A 14,466-nucleotide genomic window follows, 5' to 3' on the forward strand; every position below is an offset into this window, starting at 1 on the left:
GAGGTCCATCTGCCAATTTGCTTCTTTCATAGCAAGATGAGGCCACAATCTAGAAAGCTTGATTAGGTTTACTCAGAGAACAGTATATGCCCATGAATCTTTTTCCTTTGAACTAGGGTTGCCAATGGGTTGCCAATCTCCAGGTGGGGACAGGGGATCCCTCTGTTTGGAGCCCCTCCCCACTTCAGGGTCATCAGAAGGGGGTGGAGGGAAATGTCTGCTGGGCACTCCATTGTACCCTATGGAGACCAATTCCCATAGGGTATAATGGAGAATTTGATCTGTGGGTATCTGGGGTTCTGAGGGGGGGGGCTGTTTTTTGAGGTAGAGGCACCAAATTTTCAGCAGAGCATTCAGACCTCTCCTCAAAGTACCCCTCAACTTTCAAAAAGATTGGATCAGGGGGTCCAAGTCTATGCCCCAAAAGAAGGTGCCCCAATCCTTCATTATTTCCAAATGGAGGGAAGGCATTCTAAAGGAGTGCAGTCTCTTTAAATGTGAAGGCCAGAACTCCCTTCAGAGTTCAATTGTTCTTGTCACACCCTTGCTTATGGCTCCACCCCAAAGTCTCCAGATATCATATTTCTTTACTTGGACCTGGCAACTCTACTTTGAATATCAGGACACTCTGACACACCAGGAACTATTTTTTGACACTGTTCCTATTTCAAAAGCTGAGTTGTGTGTTGAGTAAGCACATGTAGTGGATATTTTCTTGTGAGTGGGATGTTTATAACTTCCTAGCCTATTATCTTCATGTGAATGTACAGACAGCAATAATATTTCATACAAACAATTGATACTCTTAAGGATCTTTATACTTTTTTCTAACATACTGTGTTTCCCCTTCATATTAGTAAATTGACAATTACATTTGACTAGTGGGCTTTCATTTGATCAAATTTGTGGATATAATGCTTAAAATACATGCAGAATGAAATATGTTTTATCAACAATATTTTACCAAAAAGCTCTATCAAAATCTTAACATGTAGTCAAGGAGGCATAATGAAACATGCATTTCAAACTGAAATATGTTTCTGGATAGAAAAACTTTACAAACTCAAGACTCTAACATATGGTAGCAGAACTATATCTACAACTTATAAAAAGCTTAAAATAAAAGAAAGATCTTTCTACCCCATATCTTTCTTTCCCCCCACCCCTCCCTCCGTTACTTGACCCCCGCCAGTGTTATTTTCTTTTAAAAAACAAGTATTAAAGGTACCCTTAACTATTAAGAAAAAACAACCCCCCCCAAAAAAAAGTTATATTCTTATTTTAAAAATCTTAATCCTCATCAAAGATTGTCCAATGTCCTTTTATTTTCCACTCTTTTTCTACGTATCTTCTGAATTTCTTCCACTCCAACTTAAAAAGTTCCAAATCATAGTCTCTTAGTTTTCTTGTTAATTTGTCCATTTCACTCCATGACATAACTTTTGTAATCCAATCCCATTTCTCTGGTATTTTTTCTTGCTTCCACAGCTGCACATACAATGTCCTAGCAGCTGAGAGCAAGTACCATATTAGAGTTCTATCTTCTTTTGGGAATTTTTCCATTTGTAATCCCAGCAGAAAAGTCTCTGCCACTTTGTTGAATTCATATCCCAAAATCTTAGAAATGTCTTGCTGAATCATCTGCCAAAACATTTTAGCCCTTTCACAAGTCCACCACATATGGTAGAAAGAGCCTTCATGCTTTTTGCATTTCCAACACCTATCTGGCATCTTGTAGTTCATCTTTGCTAATTTTTTTGGAGTCATATACCATCTATACATCATCTTAAAACAGTTTTCTTTAATACTATGACATGTTGCAAGTTTCATAGAATTTTTCCACAAATATTCCCAAGATTCCATCTTTATTTCTTTATTTACATTAATTGCCCATTTTATCATCTGAGATTTCACTACTTCATCTTCTGTAGACCATTGTAAAAGTAATTTGTATACTTTTGAAATTAATTTCTCATTATCTCCAAGCAGAACTCTTTCCATTTCTGTTTGCTCCTTCCTTATTCCTTCAGTTTTGATATCATTCTCCACCAAACTTTTTATTTGTTGCATTTGAAACCAATCATATTTGTAACTCAGTTCTTCTGCAGTTTTCAGTTCTATTTTCCCACTTTGTATTTTTAGTAGCTGATTGTATGATAGCCGTTTTTCTTTGGCTGTTTTAGCCGTTATCTTTATCACTTCAGCTGGCACTATCCACAAAGGTCTCCTCTCATCACCATATTTCTTTATCCATACATTTAGTAGATTACTTCTTATATAATGGTGAGAGAAAAGGCCATCCATCTTCTTTTTTCCGTAATACAAGTATGCATGCCAGCCGAATTTTTTTCCATGGCCTTCCAGCACTAAAAGTTTTTTATTTAACAACGTTATCCATTCTTTCATCCATACTAAACAAACTGCTTCATGATACAATTTCAAATCTGGTAATTGAAATCCACCTCTCTCTTTTGCATCTGTCAAAATTTTCATTTTAATTCTTGGTTTCTTCCCGGCCCACACAAATTCTGAAATTTTCCTTCGCCATTTATCAAACTGTTTAGCATCTTTCACAATAGGGATAGTTTGAAACAGATACATAATCCTTGGTAGAATATTCATTTTTATTGCAGCTATTCTGCCCAACAATGACAATTTGAGCTTGTTCCACTTTAGCATATCTTCCTCTATTCTACGCCATAGCTTCTCATCGTTATTCTTGAACAAATCAATATTTTTTCATTGTTATCTCTACCCCTAGGTATTTTACCTTAGAGGTAACTTCACAACCTGTTAGTCTTTGTAATTCTTGTTGTCTATTTACCTGCATATTCTTGCACAAAATTTTTGATTTTTCTTTATTTATATAAAGACCCGCCAACTCCCCAAACTCTTGTATTCTCATTAATAAGAAAGGTGTAGTTTGTATGGGATTTTCATTTATAAACATTATATCATCAGCAAATGCTCTGTACTTATAGATATATCCTTTTATTTGTAACCCTTCTAAATCTTTTTCTTCTTGGATCTGCATCAATAAAATTTCAAGAGTCATTATGAATAACAATGGTGAAAGCGGGCAACCTTGTCTAGTACCTTTGCTGATTTTCATTTCATCTGTAAGATCTGCATTAACACACAACCTTGCCCTTTGTTCAGAATATATTGCCTTTATCATTCTTATAAAACTTTCTCCAAGCTCCATTTTTTCCATCACTGCAAACATAAAGTCCCAGTTTAAATTATCAAATGCTTTCTCTGCATCCGCAAAGAATAATGCTACTTCTTTTTCTGGATGTCTTTCATAATATTCTACAATATTTACAACAATTCTAATATTGTCTCTTATTTGTCTTTTGGGAAGAAAACCAGCTTGATCTTCCTTTATAAAGTTTATCAAATGTTGCTTAAGTCGTTCTGCCAGAATTCTTGTAAATATTTTATAATCATTATTCAAAAGCGAAATTGGTCTGTAATTTTTCACATTTGTGGCATCTCTATCTTCTTTAGGTATCAAAGAAATAACGGCTTCTTTCCATGTATTTGGTACCTTCCCTTTGGTTCTTATTACATTCATCAGCTTCTGCAATTTTGGTATTAATTCTTCCTTAAAAATTTTAAAGTATTTAGCTGTATATCCATCTGGCCCGGGAGCTTTGTCATTTTTCATCGCGTTGATTGCTGCTTCAATTTCTATTTTTTCAATTGGATCATTCAAAACTTTTCTCATATTTTCAGTTAGGGGCTCAATTTTTATTTTTTGTAGATATTCATCTATCTTTTCTCTCTTTACTTTAGCACCTTTAAACAACTTGGCATAGTACTTAAAAAATTCTCTTTTTATTCCCTCTTGAGTAACTACTTCTCTTTCATCTATCACAATTCTACTAATTATTTTGTTTTCTCTCTTTTTCTTCAGTTGCCACGCCAAATACTTCCCCGTCTTATTTGCCCCTTCAAACGATTTCCGCTGAAGCCTTTTCAGGTTCCATTCCACTTCTTTGTTTAACAAATGTCTTAATTGAGTTTGTAATATCAAAATTTCCCTTAGAATTTTCTTTTTCCCTGGTCTTTTCCTCAGCTCCCCTTCTTTTTTCTTTATTTCATTTTGAATGTCCAATAATTGTTTTCCTTTTTTCCTTTTGTCTTTATTATTCAGAGTAATCAACAACTGCTTTATAAGCATCCCAGACCATCTGAAAGTCAATATCTTCTTTGTCATTCACTTGGAAAAATTCCTTAGTTTCTTTTCCTAGAAATGTCACTGTTTCTTTGCTCTGTAGCAAATCTTCATTCAGTCTCCATCTTCTTAATCTTTTGGACAATTTTGTAATCCACATTATTGGGTTATGATCAGCCCCAATTTTAGATAGAATCTCTATCTTCCTTGTTATGAGGCCTAAGTCTCTAGTTCCCCACAGCATGTCAATTCTAGAAAAAGTCTTATGTCTTGCAGAAAAAAAAGTATAGTCCCGCACTTCAGGATTAAACTTCCTCCATATGTCTTCTAAGTTTTCTTGTTTAACTAATTCAAAGAAAGACTTTGGCAGTTTCCCTTCTTTCCCATCATTTTTTTTCCCTCTAGATCTATCCAATGAGTTCTTGACTGTTCCATTAAAATCTCCCATTAAGAGTATTTGATCGTAAGTCAACTCATCTAACTGTTGTACAATGTCCTTTAAAAAAACATCCTTTGCACCGTTGGGTGCATATAGTCCCAATAACAACGTTTTTCCCCCACTTAATATTATCTCAACTGCTACAAATCTTCCATCTTTATCTTTAAATACTAACTTTGGCTCCAGATCTTGTTTAATATAAAAAACTACTCCCCTTTTCTCTGTTCAGCTAACGAAAAAAATTCCATTCCCAATTGTTTGTTCCATAAAAAATTATAATCCTTTTGTTTAATATGTACTTCTTGCAAACAAATTATATTACAATTTTGCTTCTTGATCCAATGAAATGTTGCCCTTCTTTTTTGTGGTGAATTTAGTCCATTAACATTCCAAGACAGTAATTTGTAATCCATCATGGTGCAAATTCTTTATTTTCTTCAAAAAATCTCCTCAGCTCCCGGGCACTTGTAATTGTGACTCTCTTCCCCTGAAGTTCAAAGCTCAAACCTTCGGGAATTATCCATCTGTACCTTGTGCCATTGTCTTTCAGTTTTTCTGTCAACTTTTTGTATGTTCTCATGCCGTTTATCACTTGTCTTGGCAGCTCCTTCATAATTCTCACTCTACTGCCTCCTACTATCAGTGACTTTTCAAAGTTTTTATTCATGATCCTTCCCACCATTTCCTTTGTCATATATCTTACAACAACATCTCTTGGTAGATTGTTTTTTTTTTTTTGGCAAAAAGCGAGTTAACTCTATACATGTGATCATACATAGTTTTAGTCTCATCAGGGTCTTCATCTAAAAATTCTGCAATTATTTTTATTATATATCCTTTCAAATCACCATTCTCTTCTTCAGGTACTCCTCTCAGACGTATCTGATTTTCCATTAATTTGCAGTCATGGATTGTCACTTTTTCTTGAACTTTCAACAAGGTGGTATCATGTACTTTAACTTTCTCTTCCACCTCCTGCACTTTCTTAGCTGTTTCCTCAGTTTTTTTTTTGAGATCATCCACTTCTTTTTTAATCTCTGTAACAAGTTCTTCCTTTAATTCATCTATCATTTTCTTAACTCCTTTCATGATTCTGGCTTCCATGGCCTCCATTTGGTCCTGCATTTTCTCTAATGAAAGAGCCCTTGTTCGGGGCTGCCTGGGTTCAGACATTTAGGCAAAAAACAAAGGGATAGAAGAAATAAAAATACCAAAAATTTCGGTCCCACAAATTACAAGTTTAACTACCAAATTCAAAAGATCTAAATTTACTCTCTTTGTTAAACTTTATTCTGTCTTCTTCTGAGCTTCCCAGGCCCAGATATAATTTTTTAAAGATTTTTTTTCCCTTTAAAAAATGACGAAATTTTTAACCTCACCAATCTGAAATCTGACAGTCAGGTTCAATAGAGTAGGGCTTGCCCTTTCCAGCAAGCCCAATTTCGCTGGTTTCTGAGCCCCCAAAGTCAAGATATTTATTAAAAAAGTCTTTAAAATTTCCAAAATGGTGGCCGCGATTTTTGCTCCTTTTTTAAAAAAAAATTCCCTTTTAAAATCACCCCAGGAGCCCACAAATAATGTAGTCAATAGTTCCTGTCTTCTTACCCTTTTTCCAGTTGATTCTGTCAATTTTTAAAGTCCCAAATCTTTTAAAAACAATGTTTTAAATTAGACCTCCCAGCAATGGCTGCCGATGTTTCTCTATGGTATAGAGTAGGCTTTTTTCTTTACTGCTTCCTGCCTCTGTCACCATCAACTCTCATGGAGATCTCACGATACTTGACGTACTTCCTGTCTTGCTCAGAAGTGTTGCAGGTCTGTTCCAGTGTATTCCAGTGCGACGTGGCTGTTTTCTTTTCCAAAACCGCAAGGTAGACTAAACATTAATCGCTTTTCAGTTTTTAACAGTTTTTAGCACTGTCCTTTATATTTAAACAATCCAAACTTCACCCTTTCCTTCTTCTACTTGCAAACTTTATATTTTTTTTCTTTTTCCCACCTTTAATATGTCCCTTTAAGCTATAAATAGCTCCGGAGTGAAAAGAGAACTTCTGTACCTTTTTCTCCAGTTATCCAAGTTCCACTGGTCTTCCAAAGCTTTAGTTGTTTAGAAATGTCCAAGAAGGTTAGGATCCTGACGAGCTTATGTCAAATCAATGACTCTGAAAAGTCTTGCAGACGTTGACTATGCAAACTTCTCGAGACCCCTCAAAGCCTCAAAAAAAAAACCCTTCAGGGCTTCTTTTCAGCCAAGGTAAATCTCTTATCAAAGTTTCTCTGCAAGTCTTGGACCTTTCTCTCACTGAGAAAGGTAGGCAGTGGGCTTTGATTTGCCCTCTACTACCCTGAACAAAACTTTCAGCCTGCTCCCGTTACGGGAGACAATTCAGCTCGGCATTTTCCTTCCCCGGAAGTGAAGTCTACAATATTTTGTTAGTGTCTTGAGAATGCCAGCTTTGTTTTCAGCAGATATGCTGTGGAGACAAAGGCAAATTCAGTTTGTGCTGTATTAACAGAAGTAATAGTGTTCAAATCAAGTGACGATCACTTTACTCTGCTCTGATTAGACCTCACTTAGGGCGTTTTCGCACTCACCTTCAGCCGGCGCGACCCCCCTCTTCACCGCGCAGGATCTGCGCGGATTTCGCACTAAACGCCGCGGAGCAGCTGGAAGAGCCGGAAACTCCCGGCGCAAAAGCGGCGCAAACGGAAACCGCCAAAAAGCAATTTCCGTTTGCGCCACTTTTGCGCCGGGAGTTTCCGGCTCTTCCGGCTGCTCCGCGGCGTTTAGTGCGAAATCCGTGCAGATCCTGCGTGGTGCAGAGGGGGGTCGCGCCGGCTGAAGGTGAGTGCGAAAACGCCCTTAGAGTACTGTGTTCAGTTTTAGGCACCACAATTTAAGAAGGATATAGACAAGCTGAAATGTGCCTAGAGGAGGGTGAGGGGTCTGGAGACCAAGTCATAGGAGAAAAAGCTGAAGGAGCTGGGTATGTTTAGCCTGGAAATGAGATGGCTGAGAGGTGATATGATCACTATCTTCAAGTACTGTCATATAGAGGATGATGCAGAATTGTTTTTTGTTGCCTCAGAAGGTCGGGCTAGAACCAACAGGTTGAAATTCAATCAAAAGAGTTTCCAGTAAAACATTAGGAAGAACTTCCTGACAAAGTGGTTCCTCAGTGAAACAGGCTTCCCCCAGGAGGTGGTGGACTTTCCTTCTTTGGAGGTTTTTAAACAGAAGCTAGATGGCCTTCTGACAACAATATTGATTCTGTGAATTAGAAGGATCATGAGAAGGGGGGCAGGAAGGGTTGCATCAGTGCTTAGTTCTCATGGCCCTTTCTTATGTGCCTGGGAAAATGCTGATCGACACTGAGTCAGTCAGCAATTTTTCTCCAGGCCAGTTTGGCCAGGGATCCTGTAGGTTTTTGCCATTTTCTGGGCATGGAGCAGGAGTCACTGTGGATGTATGTGTTTGGGGGAGGTATTTGTGAAGTTCTTGCATTGTGCAGGGTGTTGGACTAGATGACCCTGGAGGTCCCTTCCAACTCTAGGATTCTATGATTCTAAATGTTTAGCCTTCTTGACTGATACACGTATGAGAATGGAATGGCAAACACTGGTAAAAGGAATTACTTTCATGTGTTTCACATATAAAGGGAGTAAAGTACTACCAAACAAATTCATGCTATATTTGATGAACTGTTATAGCTGAAAATACCTGGTTAAGACCTTAAATTCTCAAGCCTAAACTTACTGAGTAGTCCCTGGGGAAACTGTTGTTTCTCAAGCTCTCATAGAAATCATGGATTACTGAGTGAGTCTATTGGTTATGAAAATGATAATAATATTTTTTTTTCTAGTTTAACTGTCAGTACTCAACAATTTATTTTCCTTTTAGCTAGCCTGGTAAATAAGGCCCAGTTTCACATGTAGCTGAAGGAAATGTTGCGAAACACTGTGGTGGTAGAGTGGATTAATGCTATTTCAGACTACAAGTATGGGTTTACATTTCTAAACAAGTCCCTAGATTAATACTTTCCTATTAGTAGAAAAGTACGCTTGAGCCTTTGTCCCTGAGATACTTTTAAAAATTGCAAGGAGTTTTTATATGGGAGAAACATTAAACATATGCCTCATTTCCCTCAGAATTTGTAGGTATGCAGCCCATTCTATCACATCAGTATTCTTCCACCACATTCTGCTGGATATTCCACCTTGAGTCTTCGTAGAATGGGCGGGATATAAATCTAACATAATAAACAGACACACAGACAAATAAATAAACAAATAAATAAAGTAGATATTCTGCTGGATATATGGATATGTAAAAGTTGCCAGCCTCCCGGCGGGGCCTGACATCTTCTGCTTTTACAACTGATCTCCAGCTGGCAGAGATTAGCTCCCTTGGACAAAATAGCTGTTTTGAAGGTTGGACTCTGTGGTATTGTACTATGCTGAGGCCCCTCTCTAAATTCTGTCCTCTCCCAGATCCACCCTCCCCAAAGTCTCCAGGTGTCTTAGGGGTATCCAGGGGTCTTAGTGGATCATATGCTGAACACGAGTCAACAGTGTGATGTGGTGGCTAAAAAGGAAAATGCTATTTTGGGCTGTATCAACAGAAGTATAGTGTCCAGATCACATGAAGTGATGGTATCACTTTACTCTGCTCTGGTAAGACCTCACCTGGAGTATTGTGTTCAGTTTTGGGCACAACATTTTAAGAAGGATACAGACAAGCTGGAATGGGTCCAGAGGAGGGCGACGAAGATGGTGAGGGGTCTGGAGACCAAGTCCTATGAAGAAAGGTTGAAGGAGCTGGGCATGTTTAGCCTGGAGAGGAGGGGGCTGAGAGGTGATATGATCACCATCTTCAAGTACTTGGAGGATGGTGTGGAATTGTTTTATGTGACCCCAAAAGGTAGGATCAGAACCAATGGGTTGAAATTAAATCAAAAGAGTTTCCGGCTCAACATTAGGAAGAACTTCCTGACCGTTAGAGCTATTCCTCAGTGGAACAGGCTTCCTCGGGAGGTGGTGGGCTGTCCTTCCTTGGAGGTTTTTAAACAGAGGCTAGACGGCCATCTGACAGCAATGAAGATCCTGTGAATTTAGGGGGAGGTATTTGTGAGTTTCCTGCATTGTGCAGGGGGTTGGACTAGATGACCCTGGAGATCCCTTCCAACTTTATGATTCTATGATCTTCCAATACAGACCTGACAACCCTAGGATATGTAGATTAGACTTCCACCAAGCTGTATTCTAAAATCCCCCTCTTCCTTCTCTCAGTTACTGGCAAGGAGAAATGTAACTACATTAAAGGTAAAAAAGGTAAAGGTAGTCCCCTGTGCTAGCACCAATCATTTTTGACTCTGGGATGATGTTGCGTTCACAACATTTTCACGACAGACTTCTTACGGGGTGGTTTGCAATTGCCTTCCCCAATCATCTACACTTTCCCCCCAGCAAGCTGGGTACTCATTTTACCGATCTAGAAAGGATGGAAGGCTGATTCAACCTGGAGCTGGCTACCTGAACCAGCTTCTGCTGGGATCGAACTCAGGTCGTGAGCAGAGGGCTCCGACTGCAGTACCGCAGCTTTACCACTCTGCTTATAATTTGCAGAACATGATTGGGTGGAGGCAAACTATTGAACTTTGTTGTTGTTGTTCAATTGCACGGTCGAGTCCAAATCTTTGCGACCCCATGGACCAAGTCACACCACGCCCTCCTGTCTTCCACCATCCTCTGAAGTCTGCTCAAATTCATGTTAGTCACATCAGTAACGCTGTCCAGCCATCTCATCTTTTGCCGTCCCTTCTTTTGCCTTCTGTCTTTCCTAGCATCAGGATCTTATCCAGTGAGTGCTAGTGAGCCACAAATCCAATCAAAAGAATGAGTTCCACATTAATGTACAGTATAGTGCATAAGCCAGTCCTTTCTCCTCTGGTTTCCATTATATGGTCTTGTCCTGTTCTGGTAAGATGGTAGCAAGTAGCAGTGCAGCATAAGAGAGGTGGACAGGAATGTGTACTAATCAGGAATGTGGTCTCTCTCTCTCCAGGATCTTGCAGGTTAATCTCATGCTAAAAGTCATGATTTTAAACAACAATGGGAAAGATGTGATAAAGCTTCCTTGTCAATATTCATATTCAGTTTCATATTGTACAGTGAGGGGGGTTATTAAGGATATAGGATCCTATATTGAGGCTACAGGAAGCATCTGTTTCAAAATATAGTCATAAAGTTTTCTGCTCACAGGTGCTGATACATAGATATTTACTAATGCATAATGTAATGTAGCAATTTCTTGCTAGAACAGAATTTCAGTGTGAACGCTAAACTCCAGTGCAAGATTTTCGTTCCTTCATTTTTAATATAGTAGAGAGCTCCAGGTATTCAGAAATATGTACATGAAAAGTTCACACTGCTTTTGTAATGAAAGGCAAGCTCATTTGGGTATAGAAAGGAATCACATCAACTGGATTTCCTGATGAAATTTATGTTACTGTTTTTACTAATATCAGCATTGTAAGTGTATTCTGACCACAATCTTCAACATTTCAAAGGAGATAGCTTTAAGAATTCTATAAAACTTCATGCATTTCAAAAATTAACTGAGTGCACTCAGTAATGGTCAGCATTGTCTCCATCTTGATTTAAATGGGGATAGAATATGATCCATTATGTGATCTGGGATGGATAGATAGATAGATAGATAGATAGATAGATAGATAGATAGATAGATAGATAGATAGATAGATAGATAGATAGATAGATCAGATTATTTTAAGTCTGCAATATTTATCTGCAATAAAGCCTGCAATAAAGCACACACATCTTGCTGTAATTTCAGAACAGAATTCTACAGTTGCAGCCCTTGTAAAACAAACTAAAAGGTAAAGGTAGTCCCTTGTGCAAGCACCAGTCGTTTCCGACTCTGGGGTGTCGTTGCTTTCACAACGTTTTCACAGCAGACTTTTTACGGGGTGGTTTGCCATTGCCTTCCCCAGTTATCGACAGCCATTTAAAATAGTTATAGGAGGATGCTGCTCTTTTCTAGTGAGAAAATACAGTAATCCTGCAAACCAGGATATCCAGAAAAAAGAAGACTCACTGGAATAAAAAGCTTACTGTCAACAATAGTTTAAGTAGCATCTACAGAACAGGACAAATTGGCATGATAGCTACAATACCATCTTTTACTCGTCTAGCCTAATATCCATCTTTTCAGATAGATCTTCTTGTGTGGCCCTGGAAATGTTAGTGAGCTCACCACTATTCTTTGAGAAAAAAGCAAAAGAAAAGGGGAAAAAATGGGCTGTGTGTCTTCTACCTATTGATGCACCACAGCCCAAACTGTTTCATTATCTTCCCCCAGTGGCCTCACATACATGTTGAAAGGAGGGATGACAGAATGAAACCTTGTGGAATCCCGCATGAAAGAGAGCCCACGGGGCAGATGAGCAATTTCCCAATATCATCCTCTGAGATCTCTTTGAGAGGGAAGAATGGAACCACACAAGTGCAGTCACACCAGCCCCAACCTAGACCCACAGGTGAGTCAGCTCAAAGGTCTTTGGTTGCTCTGAAATTACTCTTCAGTGACAAATCTGTGTGCATTAGTTAGTAAAGATCTGGTCCACTAATAACACCAATATAGCCAGTATAACCTAATGTTGATACTGGAAGACTTCCAATATGTCTACAGTTCCATACTTACCACATACAGTTCTGGTAATAAAATATGGCTACAGCCTAGAAATCAGATGGCCAGAAAGTTAACGATTGCTAGACAATGATCTAATACCTTTCATTTATGGGAAGCTGGTACCTCATTTTTCTGCGGAAAAAAGATCAGTAGTCTATAAAAAAAGAAGGCCCTAATCTACACTATCCAGGGATAGGTTAATGCTCTTGAAGATCATGTGCCAAAGACACTAAAGAAACATTAGAAATTCAACTTGAACTAGTCAGGAATAAAAACTCCCCTAGTGTACTGGTATGGATATCTTTGCAGCTTTTCCAAGATGGCAACCATCTGTAGACTTGAATATCTTGGTACTATTGTACAGAAAATACTTTAATCTTCCCTTGATAGATTCAGAAGATCTAGATTTAGGTTCCTTTTTGCAGAGCAGTCACACATCACAATGTTTTTCCCCCCTTATCTGAAGCTTGCTATATATTTACTGAAATGCTTAGTTGCATGAGAGAATTATTACATGTCTGAAAACACTTTTCTGATGATTACTCCTGAAGCACAAAACAGATCTACGAATTATGTTGATTGTTTTGAAATTTAGGCTGAGTATCCTAGCACAGCTATTTTAGGGGGACTCCATATGTTCTTTCCATGCTTCCAGTGCCCATAAATTCTTAACAAAATGTGTCACTTTCAGTGACAATTTTTAAAAGGCTGACAAGACCCTTAAAAGTCAGCTGTCATTATGGAAATATCCATCAGCTGGTGTCATTCTAAAGCATGAATGCATCTTATATAGATATGGTGATTATTAAACCTCCAAAATCTCAAGTAAAGCAAAATGATTCTTTGCCGTACCATCTTCCTAAATTTATCTCTCACATTCTGGTCTTCATTTTCACATTGCAAGCAGTATGTCTTCTATGTAAATATGCTCTAGGTCCTACATTTCTGCCTTTGGATTTAAAAGTCTCAGGACTGACAGCTCCTAACTATTTCTCACTATTAAACAATCCCTAGGGAAGTCATATATGCCTATTAGAAAGGAAGCAAGGAGCCAGACTGTGGCTTCATTCTCAGGCAACTTCAAAAAAAAGAAGAAGAAGAGCATTTTGATTGACATGTCTTGGTAGACGGTAGAATACTGACCCATAACATCAGATATAAACCGCAGGATTACTGCCATTACTGCTTTAAGAAATTTTAACAAGGCTTCAAATAATATCTGACATGCAAGGCTGGAGGTAATGAACTTCTGAGTAAATCCTGTAGAATCATATTGGATTTTGACAGTCAATTTGATGGCAAACACCATCAAACGAAAGAGGAGGCAGATGTTAGGAAGACAAAACAATTGGAATATATTTCTCTAAGACAACCAGGAGGGAGGAAATAGAAGACCAAGTCAGAATAAAAGGGGAAGAAAAGCTATTTTAGATATTTCTTTCTGGTGTCTCCACCTATGATCCTCTTCCCCTTTATATAACAGTTTGTGCCACGCTAGGCTTGGGTGGCTGTTCTGTTCATTTCTTGTTTTGTGTATGTCAGTGTTGATGTTTTTAATTAAAGTTTCAATTGGATTGCAAAGCATGTTTTTCCCCTCTGCCAGTAATTGTGCTTTAGAATATCATAAAATGCATAGGGTTATGTATATTTAAAGATGATAAACACTAATAAGAAACTATGCAGCAGTGTAAAACTAACCCTTGTGGGCATGCAAAAGCCTCATTTTAAGACTATCATATATTTTAACAGTCAAAAAGCTTTTAAAAATCCACATGGCAGTACACAGGCCCATAGTAGATATTTCTGAAAACCTGCAAGGAAGTCCAGGTCTGTAGAAAAGTATAAGTTTTTTTTTTTTTAAATGTTGGGGATACTCCCCTGCCCCAGAACAATGATGTAGATGTTACTAGAAAGACCGCTCTAGGAGGCATTTTGGGTTTCTGTAGCAATGATGTCTGACAATGGAAGGGGTTAAATAAAATGGAAGCAAAAGTGAGAAGAAGGGGTGAAAGTGAAAATGGTGGGGGCAGTAATTGGGAAAAAGAACAGAAGCTGGCACGGGTGAGAACAGAGAGACAACAGAGCTGGAAAGAGTGTTAAGCTGTAGACAGTGGGTTTGGGGAAGCATGGGTGCAT

At 38.3% G+C, this 14,466-nt stretch overlaps 1 protein-coding gene across 3 annotated transcripts in view; it reads left to right on the plus strand.

The window, feature by feature from the left end:
- GRIK2 (glutamate ionotropic receptor kainate type subunit 2) overlaps nt 1-14,466 on the plus strand; it is an 896,645-nt gene that overhangs the window by 854,547 nt on the left and 27,632 nt on the right. The window contains exon 17 of one of the 3 annotated variants that reach the window (XM_060237504.1): nt 12,001-12,178. The exons of the other annotated variants lie outside the window; for them this stretch is intronic. Coding sequence (XP_060093487.1) covers nt 12,001-12,178 — 178 coding nt within the window. The remainder of the gene's footprint in view (nt 1-12,000; nt 12,179-14,466) is intronic. 3 annotated transcript variants of the gene reach the window in all.

The sequence above is a fragment of the Heteronotia binoei genome, chromosome 1 (genome assembly GCF_032191835.1).
Source record: "Heteronotia binoei isolate CCM8104 ecotype False Entrance Well chromosome 1, APGP_CSIRO_Hbin_v1, whole genome shotgun sequence".
Taxonomy (NCBI): Eukaryota; Metazoa; Chordata; class Lepidosauria; order Squamata; family Gekkonidae; genus Heteronotia; species Heteronotia binoei.